The following is a 23,159-nucleotide window of genomic DNA, read 5'->3' as shown; positions in this document are numbered from 1 at the left end:
TTTTTGCAGTGTCTGCTGCTCATGCTCAAGAGTCAGAAAATGAGAGCTGTGCTTTGAACACAGTGAAGAAAAAAAAAACATGGAGCAGTTGGTTAAATTTAAGTTTCCATCAATCTCTTTAACACTCCCATTAGACTTCAGCTTGTTGTGTTGGCAAAACAAAGCTTTGTACCTTCTACACAGCTTAAAGCTCTCATGAAACAAAAGCATAGGAGTAATCTTCTTACCTCCAGGTCCCATGTTCCCCATTCCCATGCCTTTGTTTAAATGATTTGCATCAATAGGTAGATCTCCAGGCCCTAATCCCATGCCAATACCACCAAGACCATCTGAAGAAAATATTCAGATATCAAAAAAGCCTTCTTTCCATACTTTGACAAAACAGCAAGTTTTATTCTTAAGTAATTGAGTTCCATTCTCCAAAAAGCTTGCTGTATTCCCACTTTGGGGTGTGTAGTTAAAGCATCTAAGTGTGTAGTAAATGTAGAGCAGATGTGTCTTGAAATACACTGAAAACTTTTCTTTTTTTTCTTCTCATTTGGTCGATTTTAAGCTGACTCCTGAAAAATAACTGGCCAGAACACTGCTTATTTTGGGCAACTCCTCAGTCTAAGGAGAATAGAGTGGGCAATTCAGATTAAAAATCTTCTAACCTTTGCACAATATTGCCTCAGATTGACAAATGGTTTATTTCCACCTTTGCCAAGGTTCTTCTCTTGTAGGTAAAAATTGAACTGCAAGGTTCAACATTATGACAGCCACCTATGGAATTCAGAGCACACAGCCAGCCTCTTTGAGCAAACAAAACCAATCATTCCCAGGCAGAATTCTGCATCTTCCTGTCCCCAGATGAATTAAGGACTCCCCAGTCCAAAGCAAGAAGAAAAAGACTTCAATGTTTATGGTTGAACCAAGAAGAGAGAGTCCTCTGCTTGCATCAAACAACAGCTTTATGGCATTCTTTGCCCAGGAGGACTCCCTCTTTTACAATTCAGCATAACAAACATTGAATCTTGGTTTAAAACAACACAGGGTACCCCCTCCCCACCCCAAGAAACCAGCTCCCAGTGGGAGGAGTTGGTTTTAGCCAAGGAGAATTAAATTGCAACCCAATGACTTGAAGGAGAGAACAGATCACTGATTAAGTCAAGGCAGCAATATAACCCAGGAGTGATATTGCTGCTGAATACACAGAATGGACAGATACACAGAAAAGTGAACAAATTAAGGGTTGGGTTGGTGGGTTGGTTGATTGGTGAGCACTAAAATTGTGCACATTAGCAGCACACAAGAGGTTTGGTTCCCATGGCTAAGAAAACAGCAAGTGGCTGTATTCAGGTTTATATTTTTGCTGTACCCAACCAAATCAAACCTGTTCTCCAACCTCCAGCTCTTCCCTCCAGACCCAGGCTCTTCCTGGTCAATACTCTGGGTAACATTCCACAGTCTGGAATGGGGTTCAAAGGGACCTCTGGAGCTCAGCTGCTCCAAGCCCACTGGCTCAAACAAGACCAACCCAAACCCCACTGACACAGTGTTTGAGTATCCCCAAGGACTGAGACTACACAGGGTCACCTCAAGCAGGATCATCCCCACACAGCTTTGGTGTATTTCCAAGGACAAAGATTCCACAGGGTAACCCAGAGCTGCTCACCCAGGATCATACCCATAGCAGCTCTGGAGTATCTCCAAGGATGGAGACTCCTCAGGGTCACCCAGGACCATACCCAGACAGTTTGAGTATCTCCAAGGACAGAGACTCCACAGACTCTCTGAGCAACCTGTTCCAGTGCTCAGAGACCCTCACATGAAAGTTTCCTGATATCCAGATGAGGTCTCTCTTATCACTGAGCACTGCTGAGAAGAGCCTGGGTCCCTCCTCTTGAACCCTCCCTTCAAATATTTATATATATTGGTAAGATCCCCACAAAATCCTGAAGACCTGGAAGATTCTCAAATCCAGCCCCTTTAAATTGAAGGAAAAAAATCTTAGCTGCCCAGAATTTCATCATGTAAAAGGAGCAGACTTTTCCCTAGAGACTGATTAAGTCTCCATTAAAACCCATTATTAACAGCAGTTTTACAAGGCATCAGGGTCTTTGAATTGTAATTAAAAGATCCAGAAGCCTTGAGAATGTGAATGGGATGTTGCTTTAAGACAAGCTTCTAGCTATGAGCTGGAAGAAGTATAAAAGAAATTAAGGAATAAAAATAAATAAACAAATAAATAAAAAATAAAATAATAAAATAATTTTTAAAAATTAAAAAAAAAAAAAGAAAAAAAAAGAAAAAAAAGAAAAAAAAGAAAAAAGAAGAAAAAAAGGAAAAAAAAGAAAAAAGAAAAAAAGAAAAAAGAAGAAAAAGAAAAAAGGAAAAAAAAGAAAAAAGAAAAAAAAGAAAAAAAAAGGAAAAAAGAAAAAAGGAAAAAAAAGAAAAAAGGAAAAAAAAGAAAAAAGAAAAAAAAAGAAAAAAGAAAAAAAAGAAAAAAAGGAAAAAAGAAAAAAGGAAAAAAAAGAAAAAAGAAAAAAAAGAAAAAAGAAAAAAAAGAAAAAAAAAGGAAAAAAAAAGAAAAAAGAAAAAAAAAGAAAAAAAAAGAAAAAAAAAGGAAAAAAAAAAAAAAAAAAAAAAAAAAAAAAAGGAAAAAAAAAGATGAGAATGAGCAGCTCTTCTTTATTATTTCCCCCTTTGCTGTTCTTTCAGGTCATTTGGATCCCAGCTTACCAGAGTCTTACTGGGGCTGGGCTGAGGCCTCAGCTGCTGAATGGCAAAATAAAAAAATAAAGTGTTCAGTCATGCAGGGGAGACTTACGAGGAAGCTGCTGGGGTCTCTCTGGAGGGAAGAAGTCTCCTTTGGGAAAGGCTCGTTCATCCTAAACACAATTCAACACATTGAAGTTTGCAAGGAAGGAAAAAGCTGTCGTTTGTGTTTTGGGTTTTGTTGTTGTTTTTAATTAAAATGCAGAAACTTAAAGCTACAGGAATCTTCACTGTATTGTCTTGCTGCAAAACAGTCCAAAATATCAGTTTTCCCTGACAGCATGAGTTGATATCACCAGGAATTAGGCAAGTCTCTCATTTTCTTGCCAAGACCCCAGAACCCCCAATATGGTCTCAACCCAACCATGAAACCACACCTCAGTCAAGATCAGAAGTCCCAGAGCAGTAAGGATGTGCCCATACTCACCATTTTTACATGCATGGGTCTGTCAAACAGCAGCTGCCCATTAAACATTGCTGTCATCTCACTAAGGATCATCCTTTAAGTGCCAGAACCACACACTCTGAAAGCTCCAACTGCTCCCTGACACCCAGTAGAAAACCCCAGACAGAAGCTCAAACCTCTCCAGGTCACTCAAAGATGATTAAGGGAGTGGAACATCTCCCTTATGAGGAAAGGCTGAGGGAGCTGGGTCTCTTTAGTTTGGAGAAAAGGAGACTGAGGGGTGACCTCATCAATGTTTTCAAATATGTAAGGGGTGAGTGTCAGGGAGATGGAGTTAGGCTTTTCTCAGTGGTGACCAGTGATAGGACAAGGGGTAATGGGTGTAAATTGGAGCATAGGAGGTTCAAGTTGAATATCAGAAAAAATTTTTTTACTGTAAGGGTGACGGAGCCCTGGAACAGGCTGCCCAGGGGGGTTGTGGAGTCTCCTTCACTGGAGACATTCAAAACCCCCCTGGACACGTTCCTAGGGGATGTACTCTAGGGGGCCCTGCTCTGGCAGGGGGGGTTGGACTAGATGATCTTTCCAGGTCCCTTCCAACCCCTAGGATTCTAGGATTCTATGATTCTATGAAAGATCAAAAATGCTTCTGCCTTCACTGAAACTGAAAAGCTCTGAAATCCAAACGACTGCCCAGTCAAAGAATGGCTGCTTAAAAATTAAAAATGAGTGAAAGATACTCTTCTGGTTCAAATTAAGATAATTAAAAGATCACTCAAAGTGTGACTCCAAACCAGCCGAGGCATTTAAATGTTTCACCAGTAATTTTGAGCCATTTAAACCAGGAGAATAAATGCAAAGGTTCTCAACCTTTCCAAATCAACAGCCAGTGACACTTTAAGTATATTGTATGTGAGTTGTTTCAGTCTTGCTTCTGATAAGGCTTTACTTAAGTGCACATGCAGAATGGAAGTAACATTCAGAGAACATTTTTCTGGGGAGAAGAAGGAAGTATTTTCCTCCTTTCCATTTCCATTTTCCTTTTCAGTGTCTGGACTTTGCTGTTATGTGGTTTCTGTAGATTGCTGTGGAGAAAACCATCACCTGTGCAGTGTGAGGACAGAAAATGCACCAGGTCAAACCTTCTGCCACTGCAGATGGATTTACTGCATCATTCCTTCACCTCCATCACACTGAAGACAAATCTTTTCTCAGAAATTGCATTTTAACACTTCCTACAGCCTGGAAAGAAGAATTTACTATTTGGGCTAGAAACATGTGGGAAAGAATCCACTTTGTTCATGATCCTGAGCAAACAGGACATCCTTCAAGATGGGCTCAGGTTTTTTCTCTCTTTTCATAGAATCATAGAATTGGCTGGGTTGGAAGGGACCCCAGAGATCATCAAGTCCAACCCTTGCTCCACTACCACTCCACTTTCCACTATTCCTTCCATTTTCCACCCACTGCAATGACTTGACTTTCTTTGACAGGGCAATAACCTTCCCTGCTAATGCCACAATTTCTCTTTCCATCCTGCTTGGTTTACTCTTATTTCCCTCCTATTCCCCAGGGGGCCTTTCCAAGGATACAGATGGCCTGAACAGCCTCTATTGCTTGCTCAAAAGTGACGGTGCCGATCCCGCGACTTTTGCCGTCTTTATCTTCCAGGATGTCTGCCCGAACCACAACACCAGCCATGCTGAAGACTTCTTTCAGTTTCTTCCAACCAACCTTGTAATCCAACTGGAAGACAAGGGATATTGGAAACATGAGGTTTTCCACCCCAAAAAAAAAAAAAAAACAAACCACACAGAAACCCAACCAAAGCCACCGCAACCCAGCGTCACTGTTTTTTGGTTCCTTTCCATGGTACTGGAAATCTTAAGAAATGAGTCCTCACACAGGAAAAAAACTGAAATGGCATCAAGAATGCTACAAACTTACTGCAACTTCTTTGGCTTTCTTAAAAAAAAGACATTAACAAACATGGTAATACTTTATGAGCACAAAGAAACATGAAAATTCACCACAGAATAAGTTCCTACTCGGTTTTACTGGTACAGAGATGAAAATCCCAGACTTTTCATTCAGCTCATTTAAGACCCAAGAGATTTTGGTCAGGAATTCCACAGCACTCACATTTGCAACGAAGACAGTGCTCCCCAGCCTCCCTGCCTGCAAGGCATGGATGATCTCGTTGGGGATGCTGGGATTGTTGAGTATATTGGGTGGGATATTGATCATTCCAGGGCCACCTGGGCCGGGACCAATCCCCATTCCACCAGCCACTGCCATCACCTTCTGCATTGCTCTCCTGGCGTGCTCACCATCAGGATCCTGCAAAAACAGAAAAAAATCCCTCTGTTTGTTCCCTCTGGATCCCAGCATCCTTGGGGATTTAGTGGTGACTACAGTCAGAAGCAGGGGGATTGCTCTGTCTGCTCTCTCCAGATCTCCAGTGAACTCCACTGCTCTCCACTAAGTTTTCTCTTTTAACCAATCACCCTTCAAGTTACCAGTTTATTCCTACTCATGCATCTTCCCCAGTTGAAGTGTTGATTCAATACCAACAAAAAACCTCAGTTTCATCTGTTCTGAAGACTGCTAAACCCAAAATGGCATTGGAGAGGACTGGGAAGACAGATGTCAACTTTTGACACCTTCAAAACAATGCAACTAACTCATTTTCCTTGGACTTCTTTAGAAGACAAGATACAGTGTGTAAAATTTCAAGAAGACTGGATTGAGCTATAGTCTTTTTTACCCACCCCACAGGCTAACACCAAAAAGAACCTTTTAATGCATTCCCATTACTATCTAATGTCACAATTTCAGGACATGCTGGAGAACACAAAGCACTGGATGAAGAATTCAAGGGAGAAAATGAGATTAATTCTTGTCACTTCATACTGAAAGTGAACGTAAGCACCTTCACAATACAAGGTGAACTTAATTAAGATTTGAAATGTCACACTGGACCCAGTGAGCAAAATGCTCCAGCACTGCAAGACTGCTGAAGAAATGTCAAATGGAATCAATAGGTCAGAAATAGAGATGCTTTAGAAACAAAAGCTGTTTGAGTTAATTTGAATCTTGATCTGAATTTGAAGACTAAGCAGTAGCACATTGAAAACAGGAGAAAGGATAGCTTCCCCATTGTTATTTCAGCTACAGAAAATCAGAGCAGTCTGAGGTGGAGAGCACATTAAAGTGAATACAAGTCACTTCTCAGTTTAAATTCCCCTTTTTTTTGCTGTCAAAATAAGGTACTACTTTAAAACCAATTAGCTCCAACAGAAATCAAAGAGCAGCTGCCATACAACCTAAAGTCTCACTGGGTGTCCTGGTTTGGGCCAGGATAAAGGTGATTTTCTGTCCTGTACTTTTGCTTTCAGCTCAGTCTCTTCTAAGTAGTTGCACTTGCTGAAATTAACAGCAAGTTTCTCAGTGTGTGTTTCTAGGACTGGTAACACTTGATGTTTACAGTTACTGCTGGAGCCTGGTGTGCAGAGCCAAGGACACTGCTCAGCTCTGAGGAAAACATTTTACCTTCCAGAAGGGATAAAGAGGTCCCACCTGCAGCCTCCTTTGGGGAGGAACGGACAAGATACATGGCAGAATTGACCAAACAGAGGATTCCATCCCATACACCTCATCCTCAGGATAAATTTGAGGGATCACAAGGGCCAAGCCAGATTTCCTGCTTCCAGCTGCCTGCCCTTCCTGCCCTTCCTGCCTCCCTTCCTTCACCCAGCATCCTGGGAGGATTCCATCCCTTCCTCTGCCTGTGCTCCTGATCCATCCCAGCCCATATCTGTGTGTTCTGCCTCCAGTTCCCAACTGCTGCCAACTCCAGGAGTCCAGCCTGGACTTTCCCAGGGCTGCCCTGCAGCCTCGGTGGTGACGTGAGAGCTACTGGGGGTAAGGGGGGAGGAATGTGGGATCCATTTGCCTGTATATTTGTATATATTTAGTAATTTTTCCTATTTATCATTCCTGTTTCATTAAAGTTGTGTAGTTTAGTTTCCAACCTGGAAGTCTCTCTCCCTTATTCTCTCTCCTTTCTTTATCAGGGAGGAGAGAGAGATTAATAGAGAGCATCTGTCACTTGGTTTAATTGCCAGGCCAGCGTTAAACCCTGGCACTGGGCAAAAAGCTGTCTCTAGTCTGCTATAAATTTTTCTTAGGTCACTGAAAGGCTTTTGTGCTCCTCATCAGTGAGGCAGCCAACAGGAGGAGGGAGCAGAGAGCTGGCAAAACTGACACACAGGGCCACCCACAATCACTTAATTAATTCCACACAGTCAGACTGCAGCACTTGGTGTTGCTGTAGTCCCTAATCCTGGTGACAAAGTTCTTCAGCCATTTCAAGTATATTCAAGTGTCAAAGTTCTTCAAGTATCATTTCTGTTCTGTGTCCTAAAAGCAGAAATAAATATGACAGCAGTTTCATGAGAAGCTGGGTAAATTACAACCAGCTCTTCTCAAGGACCAGTACCAAAGAGCAGCTGTATATTCAGTACCAGTGGTGGCTCATGAACAGGAAACCTGACCTAGTTTTGGGTCTCCCTTTTGTTGATTGTGGCCACTCTCCACACCTCCTTCCAAAGTTTCCTTAGAGAACAACTTCCAGGAGCAACTATGGTGTTTTTTTAAAGCTTCCATCTCACCTCTTCCTTCCTTTAAAGGGTAGCAAGAGGTCAAGAGAGGCAGGAGATGGCTTGTGCCCAGAAGCAGGCTGCTGCCTCCAGAATTCATTACTCTACTTCTAAAACCTGCCAGCTCTGAGAAGTGCTGTCACTTGCTGTCCCCATTCTTCTTCCCCAGACCACTATGAGAAGCAGGTTGCTGAGGGCAGACCTTCTGCACACATTCTCCATCTTATACTCATCCAGTTCTGGGCTCCTCAGTTCAAGAAGGGCAGGGAACTGCTGGAGAGAGGACAGCAAAGGGCTACAAAGAGGATGAGAGGACTCCTGTAAGAGAAGGCTGAGGGACTTGGGTCTTTTTAGACTGAGAAGACTGAAAGGGGATCTTATCAAGGCTCACAAATTCTTTAAGGGTGGGTGTCAGAAGGGTGGGGCCAGTTTCTTTCAGTGGTGCCCAGCGACAGGACAAGAGGTAACTGGCACAAACTTGAAGGCACAGAGTTTGAGGAGAAACTTCTTCACTTTGAGGGTGGCAGAGCACTGGAACAGGCTGCCCAGAGAGGTGCTGTAGTCTCTGTCTCTGGACTCCATCCTGTGCAACCTGCTCTGGGGGCCTGTGCCCTGGCAGGGGCTTGGACTGGATGAGAGTCTGTGATTCCAAGACAGAAGATAAAGCCTGCTTATCCAGGACAACAGCTCCCACTCCCTAAAGTCAAGAGTCAGTGCTAACATTTGAAGTCAGTCCCTTTTTATTTTTCATTAACTGAACCTTCAATGGAGCTACTGGTTCCCAGCTACTGGAATAAAACTTTAAACTTGCCAGTGGTTAAGCATTAACTCGTGGTAAAGTTGAGCATGTCATACTGGGTCATTAAAACCCATTAAAATGGAAATAAATCTGAGGCAGTTCAGGAAGCAGATTAATCTAAGGAATTGTTTGTAGAACACATTCATCAAGATGCAGAATCAAAACTAAACAATACTTATGCAGGTTTCTTCTTCAAATAAGAAAATATCCCTGCACTTAAAGCCAAACTCTGCCTTTGTCCAAGCTCTGCACTGCTGCCCTGAGCATCACTTCTTTAAATCAAGTTTAGTCTTGAGAACCAAGTTCAAACTCAAGTTCAGCAGTACATGATGCTGGTTAAACCAGGTTGACTGTCTTTTTTTTTTAATCCTATTTCAGGAGTCCTGCCTTTTGTCAATTATTCTTATCTGCAAACAGTAAGTCAGCCATAAATCTTGACTAGGAATTACCCCTTCAAGTTCAACATACTGAAAGAACAGATGCACGTCTTACTTCTTTCACTTTCAATGGTCTTCCACCAAGACTATGCTTGTTCAAAACCTCTGCAGCCTTTTTCATGCTTTCTTCCATCTTGAATTCAACAACACTGTGGGAATACAAGACATCTAAGAACATTGTTGGGTTGTGGGTTTGGGTTTTGTTTTTGTTTTTTTTTTTGAGTTTCCTCATTTCTTGCTATAAATTCAGAAGCAAACTTACGCGCATCCCTGACGAGTCGAGTCCACACGTGAGTAACAGGGAGGAGGGAAGAAAGGAGAAATAAAGTTAGGAAAAGCACAAAACACACAATAACGGTTGTTTTTTTCTTTTTTTAAGAAAAAAAAAAAAAAAAAAGGTCAAGTCACATTCGCCCAAGTAGCGAAAATAAATGTTATCTTACCCAATAAAGCCTTCAATACTTGAACTCCATTACATATAATCCCTTACAGATTAACAGGATTAAACTGTAGTTTCTCAAGTTGTTACAACCAGAACTAAGTCCCGATTCTCCAAACCAGAGACCACGCGCTTCCTGTGACCTGCTCTTTTCTCTCACACAGCAGAACCCTGGCCATATTCTCTCACCTGAAATCCATATCCTTCAGTAAAGCCTGCCCTGCTGTTTTTTCCTATCCCTGGACTAAAGGACTTGAGTCCCTCTGAAGACAATTTCAAGTTAGGAACTGAATTCTGGCTACTGACCCAGGAGGTGTAGTTTACACAACCTGCACACTGCCCTTACAAATTCACCAAACCACTACAGTTTTCCAAACCACAAAAAAAATCCTTTCCTCTTCCATACCACTATCCATACTGCTGGGGTCCAGCCCTCACTCAACCAGCCAACACTAACTAACTGAACACACTGGAACACCACACTAACTAGTGACAAGACCCCAGCCCACCTCCTCCCCACCCCAAAAGAAGCTTTAAGCAATCCTACGTTGTAGCCACTAAACATACAGACTTCCTGCCTTGGGTTCCAGGCCACTGTACAGTTATATTTGTCATGTAGAAAATCCACAAAAGAAGTCTCTCAGACACTTACCCTTGACTTTCCTTCAGCGTCCATTAAGAGCTCCACGTATGTTACCTCACCAACTACAAATCAGATTCCAGACGACACATATACCAAGGGAGAAAAGCCAAGAAAACAATGGGAATTTAGAACAATCAACAACCGTGTATGGAGCCTCTGCCTTATAAGAAAGCCCAGAAACACTCCATGTTCTCTAGACCACACAACTGGACAATTACAGGTATGCAGTAAGGTTTTCAAACAACTAAACATGTTCTTGATTTTCCTCCACATCCAAGACCAGCTATTTCCACAGTATCACTTCATCTTTGGTATCCACTCCTTACTTGAGGCAATCCAAAATCTGGGGAAAGGCTGCAAAAACAACTTTCCTTTACTTGATTATAGTACAGAACTTGAGAGCTATTTCCTTTTCTCTAGATTCAAAGACAAATTTCCAAACAGGGAGTCAGACTGGACCCAGAGATCACAGATTTCAGGATTTTTTTTTTTAGTCTTTTGTTAAGCCACAATAAAGTCCTTTTTTTGGTGGCTTCAATAATTGGTATTAATTACACCCTCTGCCATCTTGGCTCACAAGACAAAACCATTGACAGCAACTGGCAGAAGGCATCAGAAAACTGCATCTGCACCTCTCCTCACCAGATTAGGGATTGCCTTGGGATGACCACGTAATCATCTCATCTACCTCCAAAATCCAACTACCCAAGTGGCTGCTGCCTTTGAAGTGACTGGCATACAGAAAAATCATCCAAGAAAACATTTTATATTATTTTTACTTCTTGTTTCTGCTTTTAAAAATCACATTGTGGGAAAGCACAACCCCCCCAGAAAGCCCATGTCATGATGCAAATGACCATCCTGAAAGGTCTCTCTTGAAGATGGAAGAAAAGGAATGCTTAGTGAAATCACTTCTTGATTTTTTTAAAAAATTAGCAATATAAGCATTCCAGCCAAATAACAAACTCTTAATACAGTAAAATTTTGAGGGTTGTGTTTGAGGCTGGGGGAGGTAACAAGAAAGTCCCTTTGAAAGGGAGAGGGCAGTTAAATGGTTGATTACTAGCCATGGCTTCACTGCAATTTTCAAATAAAGCCTAGCAAAATTCATTCCATCCTAGAAACTGTCCAAGATGATGCAGAATAAAAGGAATTGTTTCCACACCCTGGGCAGTGAGAGGGGCTGCACTGTAAGCAGCCTTCCTGAATTAATCCTTGGTGGCACGTGGGGAAGAGTCAGCATTACCAAACCATTCTGAAGCCATCCCTCAAGAGCAGCAGCCACTCTGACCAAACTTGGATGAAAAATGCAAATATTATCCAACAACTGATGGAGGAAGACAACAAATTCCTAGCTTTCCTACACTACAAAACCACTCCATTTCAGAGGCCAGAGCCACAGGTTCTAAGGTTGGGGCTCTGCTCCTAAGAACACTACTGAGAACATTTTCCTTTCCCAACCACTACAGTTCTTCCTTCCAAGCCACACAAATACTCCCAAAGAAGTTTGCTGAGCTTGAACCTATTAAATACAATTTAACTCTGACTCTTAACAAATCTGGCCTCTGAGTCACAAGATTGCCAGGAGTCCATCACAGCAGCAATTGTTTGCCACTTGAAATGTGGGTGCCAATTTTGCTCAGTGCTTCACATTCAAACCTTACAGACACTCATATTAAAACCTAAATACACATCTGGAAGTAGTTCTTTTCCTTCAAAGGACAAAGACATTTGAACTTCCTGAAGAGCCAAATTTAAAAGAAAAAAAAAAAAAGAGAAGGAAAGGGAATGACACGAATGGTGTGGCAGCTCAGTCTCCAAGACACCAAGTCCAGAGGACAAAGCAACTGCAATAAAAATATTCTGGGTTTTTTTGTTGGTTTTTTTTTTTTTTCACTTGAAAGCCCATGGAAAATTATTCAATGGGATCTTTTTTCCAGGTGCATCTTGTTCAAAGGTGGCAAAGGAAACTCTTAAGAACATAAACATGGTGATATCTGATTTGGCTTCTTCCTAGGTTCCAACTCACAATTTCTGAGAAGATGATGCATAAAGCAGAAGAGCAGACAAGGGCAGCCTGTGACAGTGCACAGGCAACTAAGCCCTGTAACAGTGCTGACAGCAGAGAGCCACGTGCTAAACCTGCTGCAGGGGGCTAAAGAAACACCCAGTGATCCAAGCTGATCCCCTTCCTGCTAGAGAGCACTTGGCTTCTATCAGGAAATAGATCCCATCTCCATAAGAGAAGAAATTTCCTTCAAGCACAAAGTCTGGTACCTAAGGAACTCAAGTTTCTCTCTCTCTCTCTCCAAAGAGAGATAAAACTTTCAGAAAACAGTAGCTCTAATTCAAAGGATAATTAAGAAACACATTCCCCATGGTGTCTTCAAGACTTAACTTAGAGTAGGCTGATTTATTTATTACTTAAAGTTCAGAAACTCACTGGTTCCTAAACCAAGATATTAAAGCAGAAATCACTGCAGTTACTGGAAACACAGAGCAATGGAAACTCCAGTGTTATTTATCATTACAGCCACTGGGTTTGTCTTCTCAAACTTTAGATCCACTTCTGAGAGAAGTTTCCCTTCATGGAAAATTAAGATGTTTCAGCCAAATTGGTCTGCCAGCATTCCAATATTCTCCAGTGACTGTTCAGGAAGCTCAGATAAAAGCATCCATGTGATGACTTGAGGACCAGCTCAGGTAGATGGCCCTGAAGACAGAAATTATGGTAACAAGCCCAGATGTAGATGTCAACTTTGAAGGCTGTGAAGTTGGGCACTTTGATTTTAACAGTCAGCAACAAACCAAGAAGCTCTGAAAGGCAGGAATGGTGCAGAGAGGCAAGTTCCAGTACCAGGAGGAGCACACACTCTGAAAAAGGTGTAAACCTTTCTAGAATGGCAAATTTTTTGGCCTAGAGGGTCAAAACTAAACAGTAAATAGAGATAGAAGCCTCCCAAGGTATCACCAAAAGTACATGTCTGTCCCATCATCTTCTGAGAGAAAGGACTACAAGCAGTGGGACTGATTCAAAAGAAACTTGCCATCAAAAGCCAAATGCCCTCAGTGTGAGGCAATTCAGAATTAGTTGCAGCTCCTCCACCCTGTACAGGGTTTCAGGCACATGAGAGCCCATGTCTAACAGGGCAGGTTGGGAGCTTGGGCTGGGGCAAGAAGTAAGAATCACTTCATATATGCAAAAAGCTTCAGTTAAAAGGAAGAAAAACATTCTTCCTAAGTAGAGACAGGTAAGAGTTTGCAAGCTTCTACAGAAGGGAAAAGGAAATGTCATTTTTGCATGAGAAAACTCAGGAAAAAAAATGTGGGTAATTTGGGGTCTTTAATAGGCAAGGCAAGAAAGATGAAGTGAAAAGGCTCAAATCCAGTGATGAAGGGAAGAGACTCCTTGAAAAGATGATGAAGGCAGACAAGAACAGAGCAACTCATTGGCTGAAAAGTGTGAAGGACCAAGGCAGATGTGGAGTGACACTTCTACACAGTGTATTCACCCACCTAAAACTTCAGTCTGCAAGCACACTGTGACAGCACCTTGGGCACCAAAACCCCAGGGACACTCAAGTCAGGTACTGGTGTCACAGCTGTTATACTCAACTAACACATTGGACTGAGGACTTACACCTTTAGGAGGCCACAAAGGTTCCAAAAATGTCTGGAGATGGAGAAAGGAAGAAGGCAGCAGATGAAGTTTAGGGCTGCTCTTTGTCAGAAGTTTGGAGCCCTGAAAAGGGCATGAGCAGAGGTGCTCTGCCTGCCTAAAAGGGGGTGCAGCAGGTGGATACAAAGTCTCTGGGGTGTCCTGGAACCACTGAATGTGTCCCAAGAGTGACCCTGCCTACAACTGCTCCCAACTTTGCAACACAACAGGACAGAATCATAGCTTCATTTTACAGCTCATCTCCTTGTGTTGCGTGCCATCTTGCTACTCTGGTCAAGAAAAAAGGTTGAAAATACCAAATTCTGTCTTTGGAATCCTCAGGCCTCTCCAGTTCAAATACAAGTTCTGTTTTCCCATATGGGAGCACCTCAGGCCAGCTGCCATGCAGCATTACCACCTTTCTCCCTCAGCCAGAGCTGTTTGTTGAGAGACAAATCCAGCCAGCCAGCTAGCATTCAACCTTTCAACTCCACTGAGATGCTGAAGAACTGCTGCCTCATTCTCCTGAAGCCCTTCACCCATGGCCAGTTCTCCATGGAGATGACATCAGCTGAGTAGCACTTTGCCTCTGTCAGCCAAAACGAGGGAGTTTCAAACAAGAACATGGTTTTCTTTTCCATCTCATTAGTAACTGTGCCCTACTGCACACCTGTAATTGAGTTTCGCCAACAAACGCACTGGGATGACTCAACCATTACTCTTGAGAAAGATGTCACCTTTCAGAGACTTCATCTGAGCAAACCAGGGGGCAGAAATATGAGCAGCCCTCCAAAGCTCACGTTTCCTAACCCATACTTACTGCCACAAACCAGCTGATGGAGGCGACCTCCTCCCATGTCCAGCAACCTCCTGCTACAAGCTTCAGTCAGCACAACCGCCAAGCGAAGGAGCCGCCATCAAACACCTATGGTCACCCTTCAGGTACAGATCTGTTCCACGTGCTCCCCAAACCATTTTGGGCCTGTAACTCTTACACTTACAAACCACGAATTCTAAAGTTTAGATTGGTTTTGTTTTGGTTGTTTTCCACTGTCACATTCCTGGTTCTTAGAACTACCATGCCTTGTATCAAGAAGCCCCGATTGAGCGAGTTCAAGACCAGCACAAAAGCACCACACACACAGCAAATCTAAACCATTAGATTTGAACAAACAGTCCAAAAAAAAAAAACAACCCAGGAACAATGCTTCTCCAGGTTTAGCATCACAAGCCCTGCAGACAGAAGAGGTTTCAACGTTCCCCCCTAGGAGTATCTGCTGGAATGAGCAGCTGAACAGCAGGGCAGGAAACAATCTCACCCCGGCCTTTTTTCCATCCACAGGAACTGGAGAGAAACCACAAGACACTTGGAAGGGAATTCAACGTTCTGCGAGTCACATCTGCACACAGAGCTGCTCTGAGCAACCACCGAGCCCTGCAGCCGAGCCAGAGCGTGGGTACAGGCAAGGGACAGTTCACAAGCAGGGCCTGTTCAAACAGTCCTTAAGACAACAGTTCTTCCAACCTTACACCAAACCATTGATGAATCTCAAGCACCAACATTTCACAGCCTCTAATTCTGGGAGTTTCCCAAGCCCCAGCAGTCCTGAAGTTCCTTACGCAAGCTCAGTTCTGTTTTGCCTCCAAGAAGACAAAGGTTTTCACACCCTTTGGAAATGTGTTTTTTCCACTCATTAGACCACACCTTGTGAACACATTCACCCTCATGCCTTAGCTAGTTCAAACACAAAGAAACACTGCTCACAGTTTGGCAAGACATTCAGGACTGACATTATGTATTGCAGAAGTGACCCACAAGAGGAAGGGTTCTACTCGTGACTCTCAACTTGTTTCGAGACATTTTAATGGTGGAAGAGCCAAGGATTTTTCTTGACACTCCACTGCATTTCCCAAGGTGACTTGAAAACTAGGAAGTCTGGGCATCAGCTTAAAGATATGACCCCAATTTAGACTTGGCAACACCTGAGAGCAAGCAGTCAGCTCAATTTCTTCACCTTCTTCAAGAGGTGAAGATGCCAAGGACAACAAACCGAGGCAGCTCCCACTGAGGTGGAACAGCTGAAGAGGAGTGGGGAAGGGAGAAACACCAGGAGCAAGACTGCCAAAGCCTGAACTGTGTTGCAGCACATCCCAAAGCACAAACCTCAGTTTTGTCCTTTGTGCAGGTCACCTTCAAATACATTTTACTGCTTTTAAAAAGTATGGAGCTTTACCTAAGCACAAATCACTGCTAAGTAGGGAACCACAGCTAGGTATACACACACCAGATCAGCAGGAAATAACTACCTGTATTACCCAGAAGACATTAAAATGCCTCAGAGTTTAGTTGCATATCAAGGCTAAAAAGCTGATTAAAACCTCATTTCCCCTCTCCCCCCTTAAGAAAAAGAGAAATCTCCGATGAAGATCAGCTGCATGCCAACAGGCCTGTAAAGAAACCACCCACCTGGAAGACTGCCAGGCAGATGTTGTGCAACAACAGCCAGAAAAAGGCTTGAGGGAGCCTTTTGGCAACACTCGTGACACTTACGTCCACCCAGAACTTCACCTCTTAGCTTTACAAACAAAAGTCAGCCACAAAGTTAAGGTGACAGACATCACTTGGCCACCTGAGTTGTACATTACCTTTCTCTTTGACCAGGTCTTTCAGAGACTGCCATTTCACATCAAAGGGAATATTTGTAATAAAAGCTCGGTATCTTTTAGCAGGATTAGCGTAGGGCTCAAAGCGATTTCCTCCTCTTTTGACATTTTTCTCTTTTCTTTTTTCATTCTGGCTTGGTCGTTCACCTTCACTGCAAGCAAAGAAAGATAATCACACACATTAACTACTCTAGCACCTCTTGGAAGAGAACTTAGGAGTTTTAAAACTAGATCCAAATTTGCCAAGTTTCGTCCATTCGTGTTAAATTGCAAAATTTGATGCCTTTAAACCACAGGGCACTGGAACCAAGATTTTCTGACAACTTCCATTGAAAAAAAACCCACTATTTTCTCTTTTCTTTTTTCATTTGGCCTGGGTCATTCACCTTCACTGCAAGCAAAGAAAGATAATCACACATATTAACTACTCTAGCACTTGACTGATGTTATATCACCTCTTGGAAGAGAACTTAGGAGTTTTAAAACTAGATCCAAACTTGCCAAGTTTCATCCATTCCTGTTAAGTTGCAAAATTTGACACCTTTAAACCACAGGGCACTGGAACAAAGATTTCCTGACAACTTCCACTGAAAAAACCCCACTATTTTCTCATTTTAATTTTGGGTTGATTGTTTACCTTCACTGCAAGCAAAGAAAGATAATCACACACATTAACTACTCTGGCACTTGAGTGATGTTACACCACCTCTTGGAAGAGAACTTAGGAGTTTAAAACTAAGTTAAAACTAAGTTTAAAACTAAGTTAAAACTCCTAAGTTCTCCAAATTTGCCAAGTTTCATCCATTCGTGTTAAGCTGCAAAATTTGACACCTTTAAACCAAAGCTGCACTGCACCTGTGCACCACAGGGCACTGGAACCAAGATTTCCTGACAACTTCCACTCAAAAAAACCCACTATTTTCTCTTTTCTTTTTTCATTTTGGCTTGGTCATTCACCTTCACTGCAAGCAAAGAAAGATAATCACACACATTAACTCCTCTGACATTTGAGCAACTTCTTGGAAGAGAACTTAGGAGTTGTTTTAAAACTAGATCCAAACTTGCCAAGTTTCATCCATTCATGTTAAGCTGCAAAATTTGACACCTTTAAACCACAGGGCACTGGAACCAAGATTTCCTGACAGCTTCCATTCAAAAAAACCCCACTATTTTCTCCCACCTTTATAGAATGCAACCAAATCTTTGTATTTATTTCTTAAGCTGAATCTCTAAAGCCAACCAATTCTTGCTCTGTCTCCTCATGATGCTCCAAGACCAGATGTCCACCTCATTTATTTTCTCTTTAGCACACTCTACAATTTCAATACTTTTAAGTCAAATAATACTTTGACCCACCATATTTGCAGTCTTGCACTAGAAGAATTTTAACAAAATAATTTTAACAAAATTATCTTGTATCTAACCAACACTCAGGTTACTGACTCTCACCTACCAACACTTTCTTTTGCCTCCAATGAACAGAGTTTTTGGACCACACAAATTCAAAGCCTCTGTGCATGCCAAGAGATGTATTGGTAATTATTTTAGAATAGCTCTAACAAATCAAAATTTTAAAAAATTAGAAATGAAGGCTATTTCTAAACCAACCTAGATGATCACCAGGTCTTCCCAGGACACAAATGCCACTGAGTAACACCATTTAAAAAGGCAGGAGAATTAAACACTTCAGCCTCAGCCTGACATGATCTGCTAAATTAAGCCAAATTATCTCCCTGATCACTTTGTGCTGGTTAATAAGATGCAGAAATACACAGTGAGAAAGAATTTATGAGAACACATGACTCAAAAAAGCTGGTAAGGTTTCTAAAACTTATCCTTACCTACATGGAGCTTTTGCTCAACTACAGACCTACACAGCCCTGAAAAACCCTGCACCATGGCAGAAATTCTGGCTCTGGTATCAACACATTTCTGTTCCTTCAGAACTGTTTCAGCCCCTGAACACACTCAACAGCCTGCAGGGAAAAAAGGAAAGCAGGATGCAGATGTCTAGGAAGTTTGAGTGGGTTCCCCATTTTTCTTACACAGCAGCCCACAAGGATGTTACAAATGCATACATAAAAATCATCTTTTGTGAACACAACAAAAAGAGAATTTGGCTCTAAGTGTGGCCATCATGTAGCATTTCATGTCAAAAGACACAGAGGTTGTGCAGGTAATCTGGTAGAAGTCTATAAAAAAGGTGGGGTTTAGTTATGTACAACATTCATTTAACCAACAAGTGAAGTTTTTAGACTTTCACTCACTGAGCTTTTCAGAAGCTTCTTGAGTAATGAGGTAACTAAAAACCCAAAAAATAGATTTAAAGTAGCACAATCCTTCTAACTCCATGAATTCTGTTGAGCTGAAGAAATACCACAAAATTTAGTGCTTGTGTCAGAAGCTACAACCAGGTTTTTTTTTATGGTTACTCCTCCAGCTGGATTTACATTTCCCCCTGGCTAGAAATGCTGTGCAACACCTTGTGAAGTAATGTGAAATATTAATGTGAAATATTAATGTGAAGTAAATGTGAAGTAAATGTGAAGTAAATGTGAAGTAAATGTGAAGTAAATGTGAAGTAAATGTGAAGTAAATGTGAAGTAAATGTGAAGTAAATGTGAAGTAAATGTGAAGTAAATGTGAAGTAAATGTGAAGTAAATGTGAAATATTAATGTGAAGTAAATGTGAAGTAAATGTGAAGTAAATGTGAAGTAAATGTGAAGTAAATGTGAAATATTAATGTGAAGTAAATGTGAAGTAAATGTGAAGTAAATGTGAAGTAAATGTGAAGTAAATGTGAAGTAAATGTGAAGTAAATGTGAAGTAAATGTGAAGTAAATGTGAAGTAAATGTGAAATATTAATGTGAAGTAAATGTGAAGTAAATGTGAAGTAAATGTGAAGTAAATGTGAAATATTAATGTGAAGTAAATGTGAAGTAAATGTGAAGTAAATGTGAAGTAAATGTGAAGTAAATGTGAAGTAAATGTGAAGTAAATGTGAAGTATTAATGTGAAGTATTAATGTGAAGTATTAATGTGAAGTATTAATGTGAAGTATTAATGTGAAGTATTAATGTGAAGTATTAATGTGAAGTAAATGTGAAGTAAATGTGAAGTAAATGTGAAGTAAATGTGAAGTAAATGTGAAGTAAATGTGAAGTAAATGTGAAGTAAATGTGAAGTAAATGTGAAGTAAATGTGAAGTAAATGTGAAGTAAATGTGAAGTATAATGTGAAGTAAATGTGAAGTATAATGTGAAGTATAATGTGAAGTATAATGTGAAGTATAATGTGAAGTATAATGTGAAGTATAATGTGAAGTATAATGTGAAGTATAATGTGAAGTATAATGTGAAATATAATGTGAAATATAATGTGAAATATAATGTGAAATATAATGTGAAATATAATGTGAAATATAATGTGAAATACAGAAATATTTTGCAACTTAAGGCTCCCAAGTCCACTTTGATGCATCTGCAAAGAATTCAGACACACATTAGCCTAGCACATATTCCTGATCATTTTCAGCCAGGTCAAAAGAAATGTCAAGGAAACTACTTCAGCTGCAAAGTGGAAGGGCTGGGTTTGGGGTTTTTTCCAGGATTTCAGACACCACCTCTATGGCTTCACCCACCCAAAGGACAAGAAGAAGCAGGCAGAGGTGGCTTAAAAGATGTGGTAACTAAGTATGAAAACACTGAGCATTTAGAGATGCTTTTCATGGAGTTCTGAAGGGCAGGAAGGAAGGAACCAAAATAGACCTGGCCTGCTTGCTGGTATTCTGAAGTTTGAAGAGCAGGTGAGGTGAAATTCCCACAGCAGCTTCACCCACCCCACTGAGGAACCACTGAGTAACTCTGATGTGATCACAGCAATGCTGAAGGAAGGTCCACAGAAAGCAACACACTGAAACAGTCACTTTCAGGAGATATTTCAGCTCATCTGATTTTTTTTTTTTTTCCTTGGGTGACAGAACTGAAATGTTGCACCCAGACTAAGGCCAAACTCTCCCATTAGTGAAGTATGGAGAAGGAAGAACTGAGAGAGAAGCTCTTATTTCCTCCAAGGACACAGATTATTCCATACATTCCTCTGCAATTTCTCAAACCCTGAGAGTGTAGCAGAAATCTGGACAACAAATTGGACAAAAAAAGTCCAAATGCAGCATGGGCAGATCTTCCTCTCCACCAAGGACACTAAAAATATGCTCACATGAACACAGAAGCAGTGTTAGCTCTGCCACATGGAGCTGGATACTACAAATAGAATTGCAGCTCGATTAAAAGATAAGCTCTCTGGAGAGATGCCAAATATAAAAGGGGCCAGAGACAAAAAAAAAAAAAAAAAAAAAAATTAAAAATGTGTAAACAGAATCTAAGACACGAAAAACCTCCCCATATCAAGCACCCAGCACCAGGAAGATCCTGGCTGAGATGTGACAAGTAGCTGTACCATGGCACACAGTGGCACTGGTGGGATTCCCCTGCAGGGTGGGCACAGCTGCTCCTGCCTGGCAGGAGGAGTTGCCATAAGCAGAGTTTCATCAGTTTTGTGATGGAAAAAAAACTTAAATATATGGTTATTTTTCTCAGCAAGCTGCCTACCTTCCTGGCCATATGAAGCACAGCCCTTAAACTCAGGCAGCTGAGAGTAGGTTTTCAAACTGAGACATCACCACCTTCTCACTGTACCCAAATTAACTCCAATTAACTCCAGACCATCAAACCAGCCTCTGATATTTGCCAGCCTCTGTCAGCTCTGGCTCAGGCTGGAAATATGCAACATGCCTGGGCGTGACAGCCCGCAGCTGGGAGCACAGCTCGGGGACAAGAGAGAGACAAATCTGACCTCCAGCCCCAAACATTACTCACTGGAACAGCAGGTTCAAAATGCTGATTCCTTATCTCCATGGCCTGGGGGCAAAACTTAACTGAAAGCAAACGTGTTCTTCAGTCCACTGATTTTGTGTGGGGAAAAAACCAAACCCACATTGCTATCGATGAAACTTTCCAATGTGAAGTTAGCAGTAACACCGGAGGAAAAAAAAAAAAACAAAACAAAACAGCTCCAACTTTTTCTGCTTATAATGCTCACACTTACAGACCCTGAGCTGTAACTTCTGCAGATTTTATTAAAGTCTCTGTACTATTCTATCGGCATCAGACACAAAAATGAAACTCGTGCTTAGAACCCAGAGTCACCTTCGAGACCTCTCTCTCTCTCAAGGCATTTGACTTTCGGGTCTCTCACTCACTCCACAGTAAATAAGCACCCCCAGAAGCAGCAGCTTGGCTGCAAACGTTGCAGCAGCAGGAGAGGTGCCTGAGAAGAGCCCAACTATCCCAGCCTGCCATCCACAGTCAGTAACTCCCAACACCGAAGCCCGTCCCACTGGCCCAGCCTATCGCTCTAGGGGAGGTTTTAAGCTGTCCATTAAAGCCCAGCAGAACCATTTTCTAAGCGGGAAAAGAAAATATTCCCCCCCCCCCGTACACCACCGCAACAAAGCGTCAGGACAAGGAACCGGCCCCTTCCTTCTACAGCCAGCGGGAGCCCGCAGACGCGCTCACCCAGGGCAGCTCCGCGCCCGCCAGCCTGCGGGCCGCAGCGGGTAGGCCCCGCCCGGGGTCCCGGTGCTCGCCTGGAGCCGAGCAGCGGCTTTAGCCCCAGCAGCTGCCCTGGGAGCAGTCCCGACCCTGCCGACAGCCTCCGCCGGGCCGTGGCGGCGAAACCCGACGTTTCCCGGGCCATCCCGGCGCGGCTCAGGCCGGGCCAGGCCCGCGACGCGGAGAGGGCGCATGAGGGCCCGACAGGCCCAGACGGCAGCGCGGCCCCTCCAGCGGGCACCCTACCTCTTGGGGGGAGCATCCCCGGTACCGCCCGCCCCGTTGGGTGGTGGCAGAGCCGTCGCTGTCTGTGCGGCCGCCGCCGGCTCCTCCATTTTGCCACCGCCGCTTTCTGAGGCCGCCGCTACCGCCGCCGTCGCCGCCATTTTCCCAGGGCTGCGCCTTTGTGTGAGGGGAGAGCGCCCCGCGGCTGCGCGCCGGGAACGCCGGGAACGCCGGGACGTGAGGGACGGGGGAGAGGCTGGGGCAGGGCGGAGAGAGCGTTCCCGGCCACGGAGAGCGGCTGAGGGGATGGCAGGGAGTGAGGGGACAACGGGGACAGGGAGAGCTGAGGGGATGGCAGGGAATGAGGGGACAACGGGGACAGGGAGAGCTGAGGGGATGAGAGCTGAGGGGACAAGGGGAGCTGAGGGGATGGCAGGGAATGAGGGGACAAGGGGAGCTGAGGGGATGGCAGGGAATGAGGGGACAATGGGGACAGGGAGAGCTGAGGGGGTGGCACGTACTAAGGGGACAATGGGGACAAGGAAAGCTGAGGGGACAAGGAGAGCTGAGGGGATGGCGGGGGCTGAGGGGACAACGGGGGCTACGGGGTCAGGAAGAGCTGAGGGGACAGAGAGAGCTGAGGGGACAAGGAGAGCTGAGGGGATGGCAGGTACTAAAGGGACAACGGGGACAAGGAGAGCTGAGGGGATGAGAGCTGAGGAGGAGCTGAAGGGACAGCGGCGGCTGAGGGGACGGTGAGGCTGAGGGGGAGACTGACAAGGATCCGAGTGCTTGACTCACGGGTCCCTTCAGACGCAACCCCCCCCCCCAAACCACTGACCCGGACAATTCTTAT

The 23,159-nt window shown here is 43.1% G+C and overlaps 2 protein-coding genes across 9 annotated transcripts in view; both read right to left on the bottom strand.

The window, feature by feature from the left end:
• Positions 1-9,421, bottom strand: part of LOC139788116 (heterogeneous nuclear ribonucleoprotein M-like) — a 28,252-nt gene extending 18,831 nt beyond the window's left edge. For 4 of the 8 annotated variants that reach the window (XM_071727715.1, XM_071727721.1, XM_071727717.1 and 1 more), the window contains exons 1-7: positions 9,323-9,421; positions 9,092-9,209; positions 5,306-5,503; positions 4,758-4,909; positions 3,185-3,236; positions 2,810-2,870; positions 228-329 (exon numbers count right to left, since the gene is read on the bottom strand). In XM_071727715.1, the coding sequence (XP_071583816.1) occupies positions 228-329; positions 2,810-2,870; positions 3,185-3,236; positions 4,758-4,909; positions 5,306-5,503; positions 9,092-9,193 (667 nt within the window). In that variant the 5' untranslated portion in view covers positions 9,194-9,209; positions 9,323-9,421. Of the gene's footprint in view, positions 1-227; positions 330-2,809; positions 2,871-3,184; positions 3,237-4,755; positions 4,910-5,305; positions 5,504-9,091; positions 9,210-9,322 lie in introns of all 8 variants that reach the window. The other 4 variants (XM_071727716.1, XM_071727718.1, XM_071727719.1 and 1 more) reach the window with 2 other exon arrangements.
• A 20-nt stretch (positions 9,422-9,441) lies between these two features.
• Positions 9,442-22,513, bottom strand: LOC139788120 (heterogeneous nuclear ribonucleoprotein M-like). Its single transcript, XM_071727729.1, has 3 exons — positions 22,325-22,513; positions 16,447-16,616; positions 9,442-10,204 (listed from the first exon to the last, which is right to left on the bottom strand). Exons 1-3 carry the CDS (start codon positions 22,462-22,464, stop codon positions 10,140-10,142), a joined length of 375 nt encoding a protein of 124 aa, XP_071583830.1. The 5' UTR covers positions 22,465-22,513; the 3' UTR covers positions 9,442-10,139.
• Positions 22,514-23,159: the final 646 nt, after the last annotated feature.

Source organism: Heliangelus exortis, chromosome 28 (assembly GCF_036169615.1).
Source record: "Heliangelus exortis chromosome 28, bHelExo1.hap1, whole genome shotgun sequence".
In the NCBI taxonomy this organism is placed as follows: Eukaryota; Metazoa; Chordata; class Aves; order Apodiformes; family Trochilidae; genus Heliangelus; species Heliangelus exortis.
This window is presented reverse-complemented; position numbering and strand designations above follow the sequence as displayed.